General features: G+C 36.8%; 1 protein-coding gene across 4 annotated transcripts in view; it reads left to right on the forward strand.

Annotated features, from left to right (window-relative positions):
- MRPL42 (mitochondrial ribosomal protein L42) overlaps positions 1-22,862 on the forward strand; it is a 39,937-nt gene extending 17,075 nt beyond the window's left edge. For all 4 annotated transcript variants that reach the window (XM_068560890.1, XM_068560888.1, XM_068560889.1 and 1 more), the window contains exon 6: positions 22,687-22,862. In XM_068560890.1, the coding sequence (XP_068416991.1) occupies positions 22,687-22,732 (46 nt within the window). In that variant the 3' untranslated portion in view covers positions 22,733-22,862. The remainder of the gene's footprint in view (positions 1-22,686) is intronic.
- Positions 22,863-23,377: the final 515 nt, after the last annotated feature.

Consider the following 23,377-nt stretch of genomic DNA (forward strand, 5'->3'; position numbering starts at 1 on the left):
CATGTAATGTCTGAAACATTTATATTAACATATTTCCATACAAATAACCCAATGAAAGTTTAGTATTAGTTGTTTTGTTTGTTTGTTTTTTTATACTGCAGGTTCTTATTAGGCATCAGTTTTATACACATCAGTGTATACATGTCAATCCCAATCGCCCAATTCAGCACACCACCATCCCCACCCCACCGCAGTTTTCCGCACTTGGTGTCCATATGTCCGTTCTCTACATCTGTGTCTCAACTTCTGCCCTGCAAACCGGCTCATCTGTACCATTTTTCTAGGTTCCACATACATGCATTAATATATGATATTTGTTTTTCTCTTTCTGACTTACTTCACTTTGTATGACAGTCTCTAGATCCATCCACTTCTCAACAAATGACTCAATTTCGTTCCTTTTTATGGCTGAGTAATATTCCATTGTATATATGTACCACCTCTTCTTTATCCATTCGTCTGTTGATGGGCATTTAGGTTGCTTCCATGACCTGGCTATTGTAAATAATGCTGCAATGAACATTCGGGTGCATGTGTCTTTTTGAATTACGGTTTTCTCTGGGTATATGCCCAGTAGTGGGATTGCTGGGTCATATGGTAATTCTATTTTTAGTTTTTTAAGGAACCTCCATATTGTTCTCCATAGTGGCTGTATCAATTTACATTCCCACCAACAGTGCAAGAGGGTTCCCTTTTCTCCACACCCTCTCCAGCATTTGTTGTTTGTAGATTTTCTGATGATGCCCATTCTAACAGGAGTGAGGTGATAGCTCATTGTAGTTTTGATTTGCATTTCTCTAATAATTAGTGATGTTGAGCATCTTTTCATGTGCTTCATGGCCATCTGTATGTCTTCTTTGGAGAAATGTCTATTTAGGTCTTCTGCCCATTTTTGGATTGGGGTGTTTGTTGCTTTAATATTGAGCTGAATGAGCTGTTTATATATTTTGGAGATTAATCCTTTGTCCGTTGATTCATTTGCAAATATTTTCTCCCATTCTGAGGGTTGTGTTTTCGTCTTGTTTATGGTTTCCTTTGCTGTGCAAAAGCTTTGAAGTTTCATTAGGTCCCATTTGTTTATTTTTGTTTTTATTTCCATTACTCTAGGAGGTGGATCAAAAAAGATCTTGCTGTGATTTATGTCAAAGAGTGTTCTTCCTATGTTTTCCTCTAAGAGTTTTATAGTGTCCGGCCTTACATTTAGGTCTCGAATCCATTTTGAGTTTATTTTTGTGTATGGTGTTAGGGAGTGTTCTAATTTCATTCTTTTACATGTAGCTGTCCAGTTTTCCCAGCACCACTTATTGAAGAGACTGTCTTTTCTCCACTGTATATCTTTGCCTCCTTTGTCATAGATTAGTTGACCATGGGTGCATGGGTTAATCTCTGGGCTTTCTATCTTGTTCCATTGATCTATGTTTCTGTTTTTGTGCCAGTACCATATTGTCTTGATTACTGTAGCTTTGTAGTATAATCTGAAGTCAGGGAGTCTGATTCCTCCAGCTCCATCCCTTTCCCTCAAGACTGCCTTGGCTATTCGGGGTCTTTTGTGTCTCCATACAAATTTTAAGATGATTTGTTCTAGCTCCGTAAAAAATGCCATTGGTAATTTGATAAGGATTGCATTGAATCTGTAGATTGCTTTGGGTAGTATACTCATTTTCACAATGTTGATTCTTCCAATCCAAGAACATGGTATATCTCTCCATCTGTTGGTATCATCTTTAATTTCTTTCATCAGTGTCTTATAGTTTTCTGCATACAGGTCTTTTGTCTCCCTAGGTAGGTTTATTCCTAGGTATTTTATTCTTTTTGTTGCAATGGTAAATGGGAGTGTTTCCATAATTTCTCTTTCAGATTTTTCATCATTAGTGTATAGGAATGCAAGAGATTTCTGTGCATTAATTTTGTATCCTGCAACTTTACCATATTCATTCATTAGCTCTAGCAGTTTTCTGGTGGCAGTTTTAGGATTCTCTATGTATAGTATCATGTCATCTGCAAACAGTGACAGTTTTACTTCTTCTTTTCCAATTTGTATTCCTTTTATTTCTTTTTCTTCTCTGATTGCCGTGGCTAGGACTTCCAGAACTATGTTGAATAATAGTGGTGAGAGTGGACATCCTTGTCTCGTTCCTGATCTTAGAGGAAATGCTTTCAGTTTTTCACCATTGAGAATGATGTTTGCTGTGGGTTTGTCATATATGGCCTTTATTATGTTGAGGTAGGTTCCCTCTATGCCCACTTTCTGGAGAGTTTTTATCATGAATGGGTGTTGAATTTTGTCAAAAGCTTTTTCTGCATCTATTGAGATGATCATATGGTTTTTATTCTTCAATTTGTTAATATGGTGTATCACATTGATTTGCGTATATTGAAGAATCCTTGCATCCCTGGGATAAATCCCACTTGATCATGGTGTATGATCCTTTTAATGTGTTGTTGGATTCTGTTTGCTAGTATTTTGTTGAGGATTTTTGCATCTATATTCATGAGTGATATTGGTCTGTAATTTTCTTTTTTTGTAGTGTCTTTGTCTGGTTTTGGTATCAGGGTGATGGTGGCCTCATAGAATGAGTTTGGGAGTGTTCCTTCCTCTGCAATTTTTTGGAAGAGTTTGAGAAGGATAGGTGTTAGCTCTTCTCTAAATGTTTGATAGAATTCACCTGTGAAGCCATCTGGTCCTGGACTTTTGTTTGTTGGAAGATTTTTAATCACAGTTTCAATTTCATTACTTGTGATTGGTCTGTTCATATTTTCTGTTTCTTCCTGGTTCAGTCTTGGAAGGTTATACCTTTCTAAAAATTTGTCCATTTCTTCCAGGTTGTCCATTTTATTGGCATAAAGTTGCTTGTAGTAGTCTCTTAGGATGCTTTGTATTTCTGCGGTGTCTGTTGTAACTTCTCCTTTTTCATTTCTGATTTTATTGATTTGAGTCCTCTCCCTCTTTTTCTTGATGAGTCTGGCTAATGGTTTATCAATTTTGTTTATCTTCTCAAAGAACCAGCTTTTAGTTTTATTGATCTTTGCTATTGTTTTCTTTGTTTCTATTTCATTTATTTCTGCTCTGATCTTTATGATTTCTTTCCTTCTGCTAACTTTGGGTTTTGTTTGTTCTTCTTTCTCTAGTTTCTTTAGGTGTAAGGTTAGATTGTTTACTTGAGATTTTTCTTGTTTCTTTAGGTAGGCTTGTATAGCTATAAACTTCCCTCTTAGAACTGCTTTTGCTGCATCCCATAGGTTTTGGGTCGTCGTGTTTTCATTGTCATTTGTCTCTAGGTATTTTTTGATTTCCTCTTTGATTTCTTCAGTGATCTCTTGGTTATTTAGTAACGTATTGTTTAGCCTCCATGTGTTTGTCTTTTTTACGTTTTTTTCCCTGTAATTCATTTCTAATCTCATAGCGTTGTGGTCAGAAAAGATGCTTGATATGATTTCAATTTTCTTAAATTTACTGAGGCTTGATTTGTGACCCAAGATGTGATCTGTCCTGGAGAATGTTCCGTGCGCACTTGAGAAGAACGTGTAATCTGCTGTTTTTGGATGGAATGTCCTATATATATCAATTAAATCTATCTGGTCTATTGTGTCATTTAAAGCTTCTGTTTCCTTATTTATTTTCATTTTGGATGATCTGTCCATTGGTGTAAGTGAGGTGTTAAAGTCCCCCACTATTATTGTGTTACTGTCGATTTCCTCTTTTATAGCTGTTAGCAGCTGCCTTATGTATTGAGGTGCTCCTATGTTGGGTGCATATATATTTATAATTGTTATATCTTCTTCTTGGATTGATCCCTGGATCATTATGTAGTGTCCTTCCTTGTCTCTTGTAACATTCTTTATTTTAAAGTCTATTTTATCTGATATGAGTATAGCTACTCCAGCTTTCTTTTGATTTCCATTTGCATGGAATATCTTTTTCCATCCCCTCACTTTCAGTCTGTATGGGTCCCTAGGTCTAAAGTGGGTTTCCTGTAGACAGCATATAGATGGGTCTTGTTTTTGTATCCATTCAGCCAGTCTATGTCTTTTGGTTGGAGCATTTAATCCATTTACGTTTAAGGTAATTATCGATATGTGCCACAGACCGGCTGCAGAAAGCTAGAAGTTCCTGGCGGTGAGGGGTAAGGAACTGAAAAGCACCAGTATGGGGTCAGAAGGGCCAAGACAACTGATGGTTGCAAGGCAAGTTTATTCAAAGAGCATGAATGTATATATAGGTTTAGTACGGAACGAATATTAGACAAATAAATCAGTAAACCTTGTATTTCCACATAATTCTGTCACCACTATCTATGCGCCACTATCTATGAGCCACTATCTATGCGCCACTATCTATGTGCCACTGTCTATGCGTCAGCATGCCTTATGGGCCATTCTTTGGAGATACAGACTTCCCCCTCAGGGCAGCACGTCCTTCTTCTGGGGAACAACCAGGGGCTCTTAGATCCAGAGCAGGCACCTGGAACGAAACTGGCCGTAAGCCATTTTCCTTTTTTACGCTCAATACCGCAGCGTCAGGAGTGCATACCAAGAAAGAGACAAGCAGTTCTCCGGAAAGCAGAAAGCTGAATAAGCTTACAGCTTGGGGGCCACCACATTTCCCCCTTTTTTATTATTTTTTAAAGCTTGATAATGTAGTTTTAAGCCATGAACATCCTGACGCAAGACAGCGAAGCGCCCCATTACAAATCTAACGACACGAGGTAATAAACCGATCACCAATAAAAGTAGTACACCAATTGATATCAGGCCTGAGAGCCCTCCATGAATCCATTGTATCGGATTTAGCCCTTGTAGTTGATATAATAATCCTTAAATCAAATTCTGGGGTCCATTTTCGTCCAGGTGGGCCTCTTGAATAGCTTGTATTTCGGCATTTAACTTTTGAATATCAAGGCTAATGTGTCCATCAGTCCATACACTTAATATATGCATTTTTACTTTTTCCCAATCCCATTGTGAATCATTATATAAATGTTGAGTTACACAAATCCAGGTATATTTGGCATGACAAATCAAACGCATTTTTAATTTTAAAGCCATAACTTGATCCCCTATTCCTATTAGAACATTTTTTAATTCATCTACTTCTGTTTTTAGTTGGGTATCAATATGACTTTGTAGGGCTAATGCTACACTAGTATTTTTAGATAACTGATTAACATAATGAGCCTGGTGAATAGTTTGTGAAAGAGCAATCCCAGCAGTGGCCGCAGTAGCAGTTAAAGCTGCTAAGGCTAGGATTGCACATATTAGAACACCTATAAATCTCTTTGGTCGTTTTAACGCTTCAGTCAATTCCAGCCAGGCTTGCATGCCAGTGTTATGATACCATGGTTCAGACAAATTAACAGGTAACATTATGTAAAAAGGTTGCTTCATAATCATAACAGATGTAGATCCTTTAACGGGCAAAACACAACTACTAAAGATACAATTAACACAAGTAATATTATAACCTATAGGATTCATAGTGTTTTCTACAATTAAATCTCCAATCAATAAAGCATAAGGAGGAGCGACGCAAGTAATCACCGGTCTATAAGAAAAGGATAAGGCAAGTTTCCAGAATTCCCATTGCTTGTAAAAAACAAGGCTGTTATTATTAACGGGGACAGAAGAAACTAGTATGGTGCCATTATCATAATCTAAAGTACACCAGACAGAGGCTTTAGTCCATGTATCATTACAAACAGGAAAATCAAACTGCGGGAATTCAGAAGCCATAAAAGCAGGAAATTGTAGTCCTGTGACAGTCTTTACGACCGTAATTTGATGTCCAGCTAATAACGTCCCTTGATTACCTATGGTAGTTTCAATACACAAATAATGTCCAGTATCTTCAATCCTCAAGCGATATATGCATAGAGAATGATCCAACGAAGTATTAGAAGCAAGCTTAGTTACTCTAGCATTCATGTGAATGGGAACGTTATCCTTATACCAAAATACAAAGGTGGATAAATCTCGTCTAGAAACAGTCTGTTTGCAAGGAAGACAAATATTAGATCCCACAGCTTTATAATTTTTACGTAAATGAGTAAAAAATTGAGAATTTACAGTGGTTTGGTAAGAAATAGCATGTTCTAAAGCAACAGCCTTAACACAACCCGAATTGGTACTCATAGGACTTAAACAAACAGGGGGAGTATTAAACCAATTAGAGTAATTAACAGAAGTATTAGTAATAGGCAAATTTCCTAGCACTCTTCCAAAAGTAGAATCATTATAGAAAATTGGAAGGTCAGCTTCAGACCATGTAACAGGTTGTAATAAAGGAGGATCGGGTACATAAGCCCAATAAGATTTAGCCTCTATAGGTGGGGCTGCCAATACAGCTATCATGGCTAAAAAAAAGGTAAGAGGAGAGCGAGGATGAGCACTCTCCTCCATAATCCTACGTGCTTGAAATACTAAACATTGCAATTGATACCAAGTAATTTGATTTCGATCTCCCCTCGCCTCCCTGACAAGTTGTCTCCTACTCCGTCGCCGCATTCTTCTCGTCCGCTGGGTGTGTTCCTATGACCATTTTCTTAATTGTTTTGGGTTTGTTTTTGTAGGTCCTTTTCTTCTCTTGTGTTTCCCACTTAGAGAAGTTCCTTTAGCATTTGTTGTAGAGCTGGTTTGGTGGTGCTGAATTCTCTTAGCTTTTGCTTGTCTGTAAAGCTTTTGATTTCTCCATCAAATCTAAATGAGATCCTTGCTGGGTAGAGTAATCTTGGTTGTAGGTTCTTCCCTTTCATCACTTTAAGTATATCATGCCACTCCCTTCTAGCTTGCAGAGTTTCTGCTGAGAAATCAGCTGTTAACCTTATGGGAGTTCCCTTGTATGTTATTTGTTGTTTTTCCCTTGCTGCTTTCAATAATTTTTCTTTGTCTTTAATTTTTGCCACTTTGATTACTATGTGTCTCGGCGTGTTTCTCCTTGGGTTTATCCTGTATGGGACTCTCTGCGCTTCCTGGACTTGGGTGGCTGTTTCCTTTCCCATGTTAGGGAAGTTTTCGACTATAATCTCTTCAAATATTTTCTCTGGTCCTTTCTCTCTCTCTTCTCCTTCTGGGACCCCTATAATGCGAATGTTGTTGCGTTTAATGTTGTCCCAGAGGTCTCTTAGGCTGTCTTCATTTCTTTTCATTCTTTTTTCTTTAGTCTGTTCCGCAGCAGTGAATTCCACCATTCTGTCTTCCAGGTCACTTATCCGTTCTTCTGCCTCAGTTATTCTGCTATTGATTCCTTCTAGTGTAGTTTTCATTTCAGTTATTGTATTGGTCATCTCTGTTTGTTTGTTCTTTAATTCTTCTAGGTCTTTGTTAATCATTTCTTGCATCTTCTCAATCTTTGCCTCCATTCTTATTCCGAGGTCCTGGATCATCTTCACTATCATTATTCTGAATTCTTTTTCTGGAAGGTTGCCTATCTCCACTTCATTTAGTTGTTTTTCTGGGGTTTTTTCTTGTTCCTTCATCTGGTACATAGCCCTCTGCCTTTTCATCTTGTCTATCTTTCTGTAACTGTGGTTTTTGGTCCACAGGCTGCAGGATTGTAGTTTTTCTTGCTTCTGCTGTCTGCCCTCTATAAGCAGACTTTAATTAGACACAATTGATTATCCCAATGTCTCTCCTAATAAAGAGTTCAACAGAAAAACTCCAGATGCTAGCTTATGTAAAGAAAATTTTAATCTGTAGGCATTATCCTTGTGATGCATCATCTTTCAAAATTTTAAATAAGCTAATGTGTGATTACTGATACTCAACAAGTATTTATTTGGTATCTACATATATATATTTTGGATTAATGTAAGCTATTTTCAAATGTTGGTTACTAGATGTTAGCGCCTCTTAAACATCAGGCAGTATATAGAAGGATGTTTTACTAAATATTTCACAATTTTAAAGTTATAACAGAAGAATGGGACCCATTATGAATTTAATAATTAGAGATATATAACATCTTTTTAAACATTTTTTAAAACTTATTTTTATTTATTTTTGGTTGCATTGGGTCTTTGTTGCTGTATGCGGGCCTTCTCTAGTTGTGGTGAGCGGGGGCTACTCTTCGTTCCGGTGCACGATCTTCTTACTGCAGTGGCTTCTCTTGTTGTGGAGCACGGGCTCTAGGTGCGTGGGCTTCAGTAGTTGTGGCACACGGGCTCAGTAGTTGTGGCACACGGGCTCAGTAGTTGTGGCTTGCGGGCTCCAGAGTGCAGGCTCAGTAGTTGTGGCGCACGGGCTTAGTTGCTCTGCGGCATGTGGAATCTTCCCGGACCAGGGCTCGAACCCATGTCCCCTGCATTGGCAGGTGGGTTCTTAACCACTGCGCCACCAGGGGAGCCCCCATAACATCTTCTTAAATATGTTACTGAAAGGTATAAAATGCTTGTTTAAAAAATATTTTTAAACAATTCAGAAGTATTTAAAGTATAAAATAAAAATCTTTTTTATACCTACTAATGCCCTATTCCCCATAGATGAACACTGTTAAACTCTACTTATGTGAATAGCCCAACGTCATATTACACTCAATTTTGTGCTTTTTGAACTCCGGTAAAGTAGAACACTTTTCTGAGAGTACAAGTTTTTGTTAAAGAGGCCAGACTGACTCAAATCATCTTGTCTCCGCTACTTACTAAGTAGTTATTCAATCTTATTATCTATTAAAGAAAATAGAAATAATAATGCCTAATTCACTTGGTGGTTTTGAGATAAAATATAATCATTTAAGTTAAGCACCTGGCATACAGTATATGTACAGTAATAATGTGGTAATGATAATTATTAACATTGTCTCCTACTCATAGTTTTTCTTATTCTTTTAGAAGCATCTTTTTTTTTTTTTTTTTTTTTGACCGTGCCACTTGGCTTGCGGCATCTCAGTTCCCCGACCAGGGACTGAGCCTGGGCCATGGCAGTGAAAGTGCCAAATCCTAACCACTAGACCACCAGGGAACTCCCTGAAGCATCTTTTCTTAAATAGGCCCTTTTGAGGTATAATTTACATACTTCAAATTTACCAGTTTTAAGTATACAACTTCATGAGTTTTGACAAATGTTTTAAGTAAAGCACTCACCAGTTTAAGTACACAGTTCGATGCGTTTTAACAAATGTATACAGTTGTATAATTGTTACCGAAAATGGGGGTCCGGCTACTTGCCACTCAAAAGCCAATAAAGAGGCAAGGTTAGTGGAAAGGAAAGTTTGCTTTATTTTGGAGGCTGGCACCCAGGGTGGGGGTGGTTTACTGCTGCCTGTCCAAGGCTGACCCCCCCCACTGACTATCAGTGGGCAAAAGCTTTTATAGACAGAAGGAGGGAGCTACATGCAGAAACAGCACAGTCAGCTCTGACAGTCATCTTGAAATTGGTTATCAGTGGTCTGGCCAGCATCGTCTTGATTGTTTTAAGTACAGTTAATCTTCAGTTCCAGGGTCGGTTTGTTCCCATTTCTTTGAGGCCAGCTCTCGGAATTGTGGAAGCTTATGTCATGGCTACAGTCTGGTCATCATGTAGTTAACTTCTTCCTCCTGGTGGGGGTTTTAGTATCTATAAGACAGCTCACAGGATATGGCTCAGAATATTATCTATAGCCCTTGAGAAGGAACTAAAGGTCCTTGACTATGCTTAATGACTAAACTTGTCTTGTTGGGCTGTTAGTCTTGTTGGGCTGTTTTCCTTTGTTTCTGCATTTTCTCACTTCTCTGATTAAACTTATTCTTTGGCTAAAGTTTTTCCACAGACATAAGGCAGGCTGAGGACATGGGGGGAAAGGACCATAGCATCCTGCTACATTTCATAATCACTACTACAATCATAATATAGACTATTCTCATAACTCCAGAAAGTTCTTCCATGCCCTTTTGCAGTCAGTTCCCTCCCTATAACCCTCACCCTGGGCAATTACTTCTCTGCTTTCTATCACTTTCTAGAATTTCCTGGATTTCTAGAATTTCATGTTTTACCCTTTCTAGAATTTCATGTAAATGGAATTATACAGTACATAACCTTTTGTGTCTGACTTATTTCACTATGTACAGTGCTTTCAAGATTCATCCATGTTGTTGTGTATACCAGTAGTTTGTCCTTTTTTATTTCTGAGTAGTATTCCCTTGTATGGATAGACCACAGTTTGTTTATCTATTAACCAGTTGGACATTTTGGGTTCTTTCCAGTTGTTTGGCTGTAAATAAAGCTGCATAAACATTCAAGTACAAGTCATTGCATGGACATGTTTTTATTTCTCTTAAGTAAATATCTAGGGGTAGGATTACTTGGTCATGTGATAAGGACATGTTTAAATTCATGAGCCACAGTTAAAGTGGCTGAACCATTTTACATTCCCACTTAGCAGTGTGAGAGTTCTAGTTGCTCTACATCCTTCCCAACACTTGGTATCATCAGTTTTTAAAATTTCAGTCATTCTGTTGGGTGAATAGTAGTATTTCATTGAGGTTTTAATTTATGTTGCCCTAATGAATTACTAATCATTTTGAGCATCTTTTCATGTGCTTATTGGCAATGCATACATTTGTTTTTTTGTTTTTTTTGTTTCTTGGTTAAGTATCTGTACAAATCTTTTGCCTATTTTTTAAAAAGCAGATTGGTTTTCTTATTAAGGTGTAAAACTTGTGGATCAAAGTCCTTTATGAGACAAATGTTTTGCAAGTATTTTCTCCCTGTCTGTGGCTTGCTTTTTCATGTCCTTAATAGTGTATTTTGAAGATCAGAAGTTTTTTAATTTTGGTGAAGTTCAGTTTACAAATTTTTCAGGCTTTTTGCATCCTACTTAAAAAATCTTTGCCTAACCTAAGGTCGCTAAGACTTTCTCCTATGTTTTCTTCCCAAAGTTTTATAATTTTAGTCTAACATTTAGGTCTATAACCCATTTAGAGTTAATTTTTATGTATGGTATGAGGCATAGGTTGGGGATCTTTTTTTTTTGCATACGCATATCCAGTTGTCCCAACACCACTAGTTGAAAATATTATCTTTCCCCATTAAATTGCCCTAACACCATTATTGAAACTGTATATGTGGGTCCTGGACTCTATTTTGTTCCATTAATATATGTTCATCTTTGGAATACCACACAGTTTTGGATATTATAAGTAAAGTCTTGAAACCAGGTAGAGTAAGTTCTAATTTTGTTCTTTTTTAAAACGTTGTCTCAGCAGTCATAGGTCTTTTGCATTTTCTTACAACTTTCAGAATCAGCTTATCCATTTCTACAAAAAGCCTGCTGGTATTTTGAAGGAGATTGCATTCAGTCTCTAGATCAATTTCAGGAGAATTGATGTCTTAACAGTATTGAATCGTCCCATCGATTAAAATAGTATATTTCTCCATTATTTAAGTCTTTTAAAAAATATCACTTAACAGTGTTTTATAGTTTGCAGTGCATGAGTATTGTACATTTTTTGTTAAATTTATCCCAAACATTTTGTATTCTTTATGCTATTGTAAATAGTATTTTTAATTTAAATTTTCAGTGGATTATTATTCATATGTAGAAATACAGTGGATTCTTGTATATTGACATTGTATCCTGTGATCTTGAGATAATTCTAGTAGCTTTTTTTTTTCAATTTTATTTTATTTTTTTTATACAGCAGGTTCTTATTAGTTACCTATTTTATACATATTAGTGTTTATATGTCAATCCCAATCCCCCAATTCATCCGACCCCCCCACCCGCCCCCTGCTTTCCCCCTTTGGTGTCCGTACGTTTGTTCTCCACATCTGTGTCTCTATTTCTGCCTTGCAGACCCGTTCATCTGTACCATTATTCTAGATTCCACATATATGCGTTAATATACGATATTTGTTTTTCTCTTTCTGACTCACTTCACTCTGTATGACAGTCTCTAGATCCATCCACATCTCTACAAATGACCCAATTTCGTTCCTTTTTATGGCTGAGTAATATTCTGCTGTATATATGTACCACATCTTCTTTATCCATTCGTCTGTCGATGGGCATTTAGGTTGCTTCCATGACCTGGCTATTGCAAATAGTGCTGCAGTGAACATTGGGGTGCATGTGTCTTTTTGAATTATGGTTTTCTCTGGGTATATGCCCAGTAGTGGGATTGCTGGGTCATACGATAATTCTATTTTTAGTTTTTTAAGGAAACTCCATACTATTCTCCATTGTGGCTGTATCAATTTACATTCCCACCAACAGTGCAAGAGGGTTCCCTTTTCTCCACACCCTCTCCAGCATTTGTTGTTTGTAGATTTTCTGATGATGCCCATTCTAACTGGTGTGAGGTGATACCTCATTATAGTTTTGATTTGCATTTCTCTAATAATTAGTGATGTTGAGTAACTTTTCATGTGCCTCTTGGCCATCTGTATGTCTTCTTTGGAGAAATGTCTATTTAGGTCTTCTGCCCATTTTTTTTCTTTTTTTAATTTATTTACTTTGGCTGTGTTGGGTCTTTGTTGCTGCACGCAGGCTTTCTTTAGTTGCGGCGAGCGGGGACTACTCTTTGTTGCGGTGGGTGGGCTTCTCTTGTTGCAGAGCGTGGGCTCTAGGCATGAGGGCTGCAGTAGTTTTGGCACTTGGGCTCAGTAGTTGTGGCTCATGGGCTTTAGAGTGCAGGCTCAGTAGTTGTGGCGCACAGGCTTAGTTGCTCCACGGCATGTGGGATCTTCCTGGACCAGGGCTCAAACGTGTGTCCCCTGCATTGGCAGGCAGATTCTTAACCACTGTGCCACCAGGGAAGCCCCTTCTGCCCATTTTTTGATTGGGTTTTTTGTTTTTTTAATATTGAGCTGCATGAGTTGTTATATATTTTGGAGATTAATCCTTTGTCCGTTGATTTGTTTGCAAATATTTTCTCCCATTCTGAGGGTTGTCTTTTCATCTTGTTTATAGTTTCCTTTGCTGTGCAAAAGCTTTTAAGTTTCATTAGGTCCCATTTGTTTATTTTTCTTTTTATTTCCATTACTCTAGGAGGTGGGTCAGAAAAGATCTTGCTGTGATTTAATGTCAAAGAGTGTTCTTCCTGTGTTTTCCTCTTAAGAGTTTTATAGTGTCTGGTCTTACATTTAGGTCTTTAATCCATTTTGAGTTTATTTTTGTGTATGGTGTTAGACAGTGTTCTAATTTTACTCTTTTACTGTAGCTGTCCTGTTTTCCTGGCACCACTTACTGAAGAGACTGTCTTTTCTCCATTGTATATCCTTGCCTCCTTTGTCATAGATTAGTTGACTATAGGTGTGTGGGTTTACCTCTGGGCTTTCTATCCTGTTCCATTGATATATGTTTCTGTTTTGTACCAGTACCATATTGTCTTGATTACTGTAGCTTTGTAGTATAAAGTCCGGGAGCCTGATTGCTCCAGCTCCGTTTTTTTCCTTCAAGATTGCTTTGGCTTCTAGTAGCTTTTTAATATGTTCCTAGGAGTTTTCTGCATAGATGATCATGCCATCATTGAATAAAGACAATTTTACTTCTCCTTTTACAATCTGTATGCTTTTTATTTCTTTCTCTTGTCCTGTTGCACTGCTTAGGACCTTAAGTACACTGTTGAGTAGAAGTGTTGAGTGTGGACATCATTGCCCTTTTCCCAGTTTTAGTGGGTCTTTAAACATTAAGTATGGGCTTCCCTGCTGGCACAGTGGCTAAGAATCCACCTGCCAACGCAGGGGACATGGGTTTGAGCCCTAGTCCGGGAAGATTCCACATGCCACGGAGCAACTAAGCCCGTGCGCCACAGCTACAGAGCCTGTGCTGTAGAGCCCACAAGCCACAACTACTGAAGGCCATCCGCCTAGAGCCTGTGCCCTGCAACAAGAGAAGCCACCGCAATGAGAAGTCTGTGCGCTGCAATGAAGAGTAGTCCCCACTCACTGCAACTAGAGAAAGCCCGCACACAGCAACAAAGACCCAATGCAGCCAAAAATAAATAAGTAAATTAAAAAAAAAATCAGCTAAACATTAAGTACAATGTTCAGTATGGATCTTTTTTTTTAAAATAAATTTTATTTATTTATTTATTTATTTATTTTTGGCTGAGTTGTGTCTTCGTTGCTGTGTGTGGGCTTTTTCTAGTTGCGGTGAGCGGGGGCTAGCTACTCTTTGTTGCGGCGTTTGGGCTTCTCATTGCTGTAGCTTCTCTTGTTGCAGGGCACAGGCTCTAGGCACGCGGGCTTCAGTAGTTGCAGCATGCAAGCTCAGTAGTTGTGGCTCACGAGCTCTAGAGCGCAGGCTCAGTAGTTGTGGTGCATGGCCTTAGTTGCTCTGTGGCATGTGGGATCTTCCTGGACCAGGGATCGAACCCGTGTCCCGGGCATTGGCAGGTGGATTCTCAACCGCTGTGCCACCAGGGAAGCCAGTATGGGTCTTTTTGTAAATGCCCTTTATCAGGTTGAGAAGGTCCCTTCTATTCCTAGTATGGAGAGTTTTTATCATGAGTGGGTGTTGAATTTTGTTTGATGCTTTTCCTTTATTTTTTAAGATGAACATATAATTTTTTTGTTTAGTCTTTAATATGATGGATTAAATTGAATGATTTTAAATGTGAACCAAACTTTCATTCCTTGGCTAAACCCCAGTTGATCATGATATATTATTTTTTTAATGTATTGTTGGTTGTGATTTGTTAAAATTTTGGGTAGAATTTTTACATCTTTGTTTTTAGGGATATTGGTCTGTATTTTATAATATTTTTCCCTGGTTTTGGTATCAAGTAATGCTTGTATCTTAGAATGAGTTTAGAAGTATTCCCTCCTCTTCAGTTTTTTTGCAAGAGTATTTGTAGAATGGTTATTATTTCTTTCTTAATGTTAGAATTCACCAGTGAAGCTGTCTGGGTCTGGAGTTTTCTTTGTGGGAGGATTTTTAACTACAAATCCAATTAGTGTAGTCAATAGCTAGGGCTATTACTGTAGTCAATAGCTAGTTTGTTTCGTCTTGAGGGAACTTTGGTAGTTTATATCAAGGTATTTGCCCATTTCATCTAAATTGTATATTTGTTCATATTTTCTCATTCTTTTAATATTTTTATAATCTGTAGTGAACTCACGTTCCTTATTCCTGGCATTGTTATTTTGATCTTTTTGAGAACCAGCTATTGGTTTAATTGATTCTATTGTTTTTCTGTTTTTTATTTCATAAATGTTTTGCTCTGTTATTTTATTCCTTCTGCTTATTCTGGGTTTAATTTGTTCTTTTTCCGGTTTCTTAAGGCTTATTGTTTGGAAGTCTGTCTTCTTTAAGCGTTTAATGCTATAAATTTCCCTTTCAGCACAGTTAGCTACATCCCAGAAATTTTGATACGTTTTGTTTTTCATTCACTTCAAACTATTTTCTAACTTCCCTGTGATTTCTTCTTTGACCCAAGAGCTATTTAGCAGTGAGTTAATTTCCAGATGTTTTGAAGTTTTCCAATATCTTTTTTTAAAAAAATTATTTATTTATTTATTTTGGCTGCACTGGGTTTTAGTTGCGGCATGGGGGACCTTTAGTTGCGGGATCGCAGTGTGTGGACTCTTGGTTGTGACACGCGGGTTACTTAGTTGTGACACATGTGTGGGATCTAGTTCCCCGAGCAGGAATCATACCTGGGTCCCCTGCATTGGGAGCGCAGGGTCTTACCCACTGGACCACCAGGGAAGTCCCTCCAATATCTTTCTGTTCCTGGTTTCTAGTTTAATTCTGTTGTGATCACGAAACATACTTTGTATGGTTTCAGTCTTTAAATTAATTGAGATTTGTTTAATGTCCCAGATTATTGTCTGCCTTAGTGAATGTGTATTTGAAAAGAAAGTGTATATTGTGCCATGGCTGGGGGTGGTTTTCTAAAAATATCAATTAGGTCTACTTGGCTGGTGGTAGTGTTCAAGTTTTCTGCAGCCTTACTAATTTTCTGTTTATTTAATCAGTTATTATGAGAGGAATGTTGAAATCTGCAACTGTAATCACAGATTTATCTGTTTCTCCTCGCAGTTCTGTTTTGTCTTCATATATTTTGAAGCTCTGTTATTAGGTGTATATTCATTTCTTATTGTTATGTTCTCTTGATAAATCGACACCTTATCTTTATGAAGTGTTCTTTTTTATTTCCACTGATATTTCTTATTCTGAAATCTAATTTGTCTAGTATTAATATAGCCTGTTCAGCCTTCTTTTGATTAGGGTTCGCATGATGTATCTGTTTCTATTCTTTTACTTTTAACCTACATGTGTCTTTATATTTGGAGTGTTTTTTTTTTTTTAACATGGTATAATATTTATTTATTTATTTATTTTTAAGTTTTTTAAGTTTTTATTGGAATGTAGTTGACTTACAGTATTGTGTTTGTTTCAGGTGTACAGTAGAGTGAATCATATATGTGTGTGTGTGTGCGCACATCCTTTTTCAGATTCTTTTCCCATATAGGTTATTACAGAATATTGAGTAGAGTTCCCTGTGGTATACAGTAGGTCCTTGTTAATCTATTTTATATGTAGTAGTGTGTATATATTAATCCCAATCTCCTGATTTATCACTCTCCCCCATGTTTCCCCTTTGGTAACCATAAGTTTGATTTCGAGATCTGTGAGTCTGTTTCTGTTTTGTAAATAAGTTCATTTGTATCATTTTAAAAATTAGATTCTACATATAGATGTGCTAGTATATGATATTCTTTCTCTGTCTGACTTCACTTAGCATGGTAATCTCTAGGTCCATCCATGTTGCTGCAAATGGCATTATTTCATTCTTTTTTATGGCTGAGTAAAATTCCATTGTATATATGTGCCACATCTTCTTTATCCATTCCTCTTGTCGATGGACATTTAGGTGGCTCCCATGTCTTGGCTATTGTAAATAGTGCTGCAGTGAACATTGGGGTGCATGTATCTTTTCGAATTATGGTTTTCCCCAGATATATGCCCAGGAGTGGGATTGCTAGATGATATGGTAGTTCTATTTTTAGTTTTTTAAGGAACCTCTGTCTGTTCTCCATAATGGTTGTACCAGTTTACATTCCCACGAACAGTGGAGGAGGGTTTCCTTTTCTCCACACCCTCTCCAGCATTTATTGTTTGTAGATTTTTTGATAATGGCCATTCTGACCAGTGTGAGGTGATACGTTAGTGAAGTTTTGATTTACATTTCTCTAATAATTAGTGATGTTGAGCATCTTTTCATGTGCTTTTTGGCCGTTTGTCTGTCTTTGGAGAAATGTCTATTTAGATCTTCTGTCCAATTTTTGATTGGGTTTTTTGTTTTTTGATATTGAGCAGCATGAGCTGTTTGTATATTTTGGAGATAAGTCCCTTGTTGGTTGCATCGTTTGCAAATATTTTCTCCCATTCTGTGGGTTGTCTTTTCATTTTGTTTATGGTTTCCTTTGCTGTGTAAAAATTTTTAAGTTTAAAGCGGGTCTTTTTTAATGAATAGAATATAGTTGGATTTTGCTTTTTTATCCAATGTGACTTCTCATTTCAGTGTCAAGTCATCTTAAGTGCTTTCTGTTTTGATTTTCAGGACTTTCACTGTTCCTCTGCCATTTGCTCTTAGCTCACTTTTTTCATGAAATTTAATTTGATTATAGTCACTTTGAATAGCTACTACCCCTATTAGCATAACTATATGCAACTATATTAGATATTAGATATCTGTTATTAGAGATCTATTAATGTTATATTTGTGGGTGATTTTTTGTTTTCATCATCTGCTCTCAGTTATTCTGTCTTTATCAGGAATGCAACTTCTGTTTTGTAGTTTTCCAGAAGACCTCTAATACAATAATACAATGTATGTGTGTTAAGTTACTGTCTGAGGGAATATTATCTTACCTAATTATCTTCACAGCTTGAAGGTGTTCAGTTTCTCTTTGAGACCATACTTTATGCTAGTCTTTGGGTTGGTCCACTGGTAAATTTCCCAGTGATTCTTGGAAGTTTTATTCCCAGAGTTCAGCTATCAAGTCATGTGGATTTATCTAATTTCCATTTTATCTAGGTAGGTCACCTGTGGATTAAGATGTTCTTCATTATCAAATTCTGGATCAAGGTCAGCAGAGGCTTTATGATCCCAGGGTGTTGCCCACCTCATCCAATCCCGAACCTACCTGCATTTAATTATTGGCCTCACCCAAGGTGGGGTGGACTGAGGGTATAGGTAGTATGACTATACAGAATTGATGCTGAAATAGTCTAGTAGGCAGTAAACACTGGAGATTAGATTATCTCAAGTCTGGAGATCGAAGGTTAAAATTGTTACCACTAAATTTATGATTTGGATATTACTGTTTCCTAATCCTGGTGATCCTATTTGCTTTAGGATGGCAATTCAAAGAGTCTTCTTAGATTTAGGCTTTATACTGAAACTGGGTACTAGAACTGTTTGAATTTTTAGTGTGAGAGATGAGTGGTGAGGAAATCCAGGACATTGGGTGTGAGGTTAAATTGAACTTTTAGGTCCCTGCTCTCTGCCTTTGCCTGAATGACTATTTTTATACTCAGTTGTGCAAAGGTTGATTTAAAAAAATAGCATATGTAACCATGAGGCTCCTGCTACTTCCTGTTTGATGATATTACAGGTGATGAAAACAAATTAAACTAGCTTAGCCACTACATTATAATTTACCTGAAGTAATGGGGCTTCAAACATATTCTTTGAAAGGTGCTCCTTATGCAAATCAATTTTTTTGTACTCCTGTAGCAATTTGCATTAGATATCTCCTCTGTAAATAGTTGCTGGGGACATGATTCTGAGTTGTTTTGCCCTTCTCTGCAGTCCCTGAGGTATCTCCTGTTGGCCTCTAGTGTTGCCAGTACTCAGGAAGCAGGACGTATCAGTGCCCTCAGTTGCCAGCATCTGGGTACAAGCTCTTTTTCCTCTTTTCAGTCTTCTTCAATTGGCATAAAAAAAATAAAGTCAGTGGAGCATTCCTTCCATTATAATTCTTTGCAAAATACATCATTTTAGCAATATTGCAGAGTTCCTAATGGTTTTGTTTGAGTTTTCCATTATTTTTCTCATTAATTCAACCTTAATAAGTTTGTTGAAACTTTTTAGGTACCCAGAGTTCATATACTATCTTGGTTTCTCTTGCTGATTGCATATCATTTCCCTTATCTCTAAATTTTGGAGTTTCCCAAGGATCAGTCCTTGGTTCTCTTCTCTTTTCTGTCCCATTCCCTAAGACAGTGATCTCATCCAGTCTCATGGCTTTAAATACCATCTGCATTGGCTCCCAAATCTATCTCTTCCTGTCCCTTCATCTCCAGATCTGTATATCCAGGGGCCTACTTATCTAATGGACATCCCTAACTTAATGTGTCTCTAACTGAGCTTTTCGTGATCCCTCACAAACCAGCTTCTTTTGCAGCCTTCCCTGTCTCAGTTGATGTCAGTTCCATTGTTCTAGCTGCTTGGGCCAGAAATCTTGGTGCCATTTTTGACTTTTCTCTTTGTCTCACACCCAACCTCTGGTCTATCAGCAAATCCTGTTGGCTCTATCTCCAAAATGTATCCAGATTTGACCATTTATCACCATTCCCTCTGCCATCATCCTGGTACACGCCACCATCTTTTGCCTGGTTCATAGAAGTGGCTTTCTAACTGGTCTCCCTACTTCTGCCTTTGCTTCCCTGCAGTCTGTTCTTAGCACACAGCCAGAGTAATCCTGTTAAAAATTCCATTAGGTCTTATAATTTTTCCGTTGAAAACCCTCCAACAGCTTTCCATCTCACTTAGAGAAAAGCTATAGACCTTAACTATTATCTGCTAGAACCTATGTGATCTGACCCTCTTTTACCTTTCCACTCTCATTTCCTACTATTCTCTTCCTTCTTCACTCTGTTCCAGCCACGTGACCTCTTTGCTGTTCCTTGAACATGCCCTTCTACCTCAGAGCCCTTAATACCTGCTGTTTACTCTACATAGAATACTTTTTCCTGCTGATATCAGGAAAGATAGCTGTCTTACTTCTTTTGCGTTTTTACTCACTGAAGCCTTCCCTGGTCAACTTGTTTATCTTGTTTTTCTATCTAATACACTGGAATGTAATCTCCATGAGTGTGGGCATTTTGTCATGTTTTGTGTACCACAGAAACCTTAGCACCTAAAAATGGTGCCTGGCATGTGGTAGATGCTCCACACATTTAAAAATGAATGAATAAATGAATGAGCGAATGATTCTGATTTTCATAATATCTCTTAAAAAAGAAAATAACTAACATAACTCCACTAAATGTAAAGTTATGTTGAAAGAAAGAAGGATGGAAAGATTGAAAGAAGTCTGGATAGAAAGTAAGAAGGATCTGGAAAGTAATTCTAAATTTCTGAAATATAAAGCAATTCTATAAATGTATGAATAGCTGCACGACTTTATTTAAAGGACTACTTTACTATTTTTCCATGGAGGCAACAAAAATTAGCTACCACCATGAGTAGGAGACATTTGAACATCTAGCTGCGTTGTGAACCAGGAGGTGAAGTTCTATCTTGGACTAAGAACTGTAGACAAATCTTTCAGATATCACTGAGTCATTGTGTAATTTAAGAAGGGTAACAATATGTTTTGGTTTGCCAGGGACAGTCTCAGTTTAACTCTTTTGTTAATTATTAATAGAGTGGGTTTTTATTCTTTAAAGGATCCCAGTTTGGATGATAAGTTATAAGGGCACCCTAAAATTCAGGTGCTTGCTTCTGAGTGGTTATAGCATATATTGACATTCATGCATGATAAGAAATCTGTAAATGCTGTTTAACATTTATTGAGCATATTTCAGAGTTCGACTTTGTTAGGTTTAGGGCTATCAGGATCTCAAGCATTTTCAGTCAGTCTTGGGTAGTGAAAATGGTTGAGCATTGTAAGCTGAATCACATTTTTATAGGATAAATGCTTAGATTTTTAGGGCCACAGACTTCATTGAGAATCTGATGAAACCTATGAATCCACTTCCCAGAAAAACACGTATACAAAATTTTTATAAATAATTTCAGGAAGTTTGTGACTTCCCAAACACCCCTATTGTGGTATCTAACTGCTTTGAGAGAACACCTTTCAGGGATACTATTGCACTAGTAAAACCTCGATTATCTGGCACATAACTGGAACCCTTAAGAAAACCATAATTTTCTCAATGCCAATATAAGTACATGTAGAAATGTTTATTTAGATAAGTGATATTATGCTATATGTATTATTCTACAACTTAGGGTTCCATGTTAGTACATATAGATGTGCTTCATTTTTTTAAGTTAATTTCTGTATTTTGCAATTTGTCAAAAAATCAATATCAAAAAACAGTGTATAGGAAAGTTGCCTTATGAAATCTTAAGATAAGCAAAAAATACTGAAGATCATCTTTTTTTTTTTAAATTCATTCATTTATTTAATTGGTTGCGCCAGGTCTTAGTTGCTGCAGGTGGGCTCCTTAGTTGCAGCACGTGGGCTCCTTAGTTGTGGCATGTGGGCTTCTTAGTTGTGGCATGCGAACTCTTAATTGCAGCATGCATGTGGGATCTAGTTCCCTGACCAGGGATTGAACCCAGGCCCCCTGCATTGGGAGCACAGAGTCTTATCCACTGCGGCACCAGGGAAGTCCCCCCAGATCATCTTAATCACAACAACTAAAGAGCATAAGAACATGTCTTATCATTTATGGTGTAGAAATCTTTACATTGAATTTCCACACTAGCAAAAAAAGTTAAAAATTAGCTCAGACCAACTTGCAAGATTCTGGCCTTAAGGGAATTTTTGAAGAGAATTCATCACCGAAAGCAAATGTACTCTGTGCAGACATTTTCTTAACTCAATAAAGAAAATAAGGAAATGTTGAGAAGAAAAAAGAATTCTCCATGGCGAAATCACTTAGTCACTGCTAACAATGCATTTTATTTCTCTTTTTCTTTCTATGCATAAATTTTATTAGTTTGCATAAATTTTTACATGGTTTTAATCATACTGTATGTATAAATTTGCATCCTGTATCATCCCTTTCCCCATTAATATTTTAATATTAAAATAGTTAATATTTTAACTGCTTACTTATTGCTTTAGGATAGATTTCCAGAAGAGGAATTACTAGGTCAAAAATTACGATTATTTAAAAATTTTTTAAAAATATTGCCACACTGGTTTTCCAAAGTATTTTACTGATTAATACTTTAAGCAGTTGGGTCTGATATTGCTTGTTTCACCATACTCATACTTGGATTGTGCATTATAATTTTAAAAATATTTGTGATTGCAAAAAAAAGTAAAAACGTTTCTTACTGTTTTAATTTGCATTTCTTCCATTTTTGTGATATTGCACATTTTTCCATATATATATTACTAATCATATTTTATTATTAAAACATGATCTTGCAGCTTTAGAGGCCTCCATTTAGAGCTGATCATCCCCTTTTGAATAAAACTTTAATAGAGCACGTTCTGCATGTTCACAATGTTTAAGGAACAGTCATCCAGATTGCCATGTTGAAACTACCTTAAGATCTGAAAAAACACTCTGCAAATGCTTAATTAATAGAAGACAATTTTCACAGCAGGAAAATGTGACTTATTATTAAGAGATATCTACCTGAATTGTGTCTAAGTGTGTGTGTGTGTGTATTAGATTTCACTGATTTTTTTGAATACCAGTAAACAGCAGGGTAATATAAATTTGATATTTCTATCAGAAACAGTTAACTTTTATTAAAATAATCTTATCTTAAATATTTTCTTCTTTTCAAGGTATCATAGACGTCGTAGGAAACTGAATCCTCCAAAAGACAGATGATATTGAGGTTTTCAGGAATCAAAGAGAAATGTTATCCTGCGTCTCATTTGCCATTTCAGAAAATACAATTGGGTATATTCACTAATATGTTATATAGTAAAATAATAAAATGTCTTCTCATATATTAGAATGTGTATTTCTTTATATATATTAAGTAATTCTGGATTTCACATTCTTATTTACAGAAGCCTATTTTTATTTTCCTTTTGAGTTATTAAAGTCTACTATTTATTTTTGTGTGCCTAGTATGATTAAGTACTTTTACATTATCAGCCAAATAGTAGTATAAATATGATTAATAAAAACGTGCATGATTCGCCTGAAGATTTTTAAACTGCCTTTGAAAAGAAACTCATGAGATCCACAGAAAAAATAGATGTTATAATGTTATAATGTTTCCTTTTTTGTGGCTCTAGGAAATAATTAGTTACATTTTAATCAGTTTCTACTACCTGCTAGGTCCTTAGTTTACATTATTATTAAATTCTCACAATAATCCTTTGAAGAAAGTGCATCATCCCCATTTTACAGATAAGGCTAAGTGACTTGAAACCTACCTACCTAGCAAGTGGGAGAGCCAGGATCCAAACTGTCCAGAGCCTTTTTTACAAGGCATCACTATGACAAGAGGTGTTTTGTTTCACC

Source organism: Eschrichtius robustus, chromosome 13 (assembly GCF_028021215.1).
Source record: "Eschrichtius robustus isolate mEscRob2 chromosome 13, mEscRob2.pri, whole genome shotgun sequence".
Taxonomy (NCBI): domain Eukaryota; kingdom Metazoa; phylum Chordata; class Mammalia; order Artiodactyla; family Eschrichtiidae; genus Eschrichtius; species Eschrichtius robustus.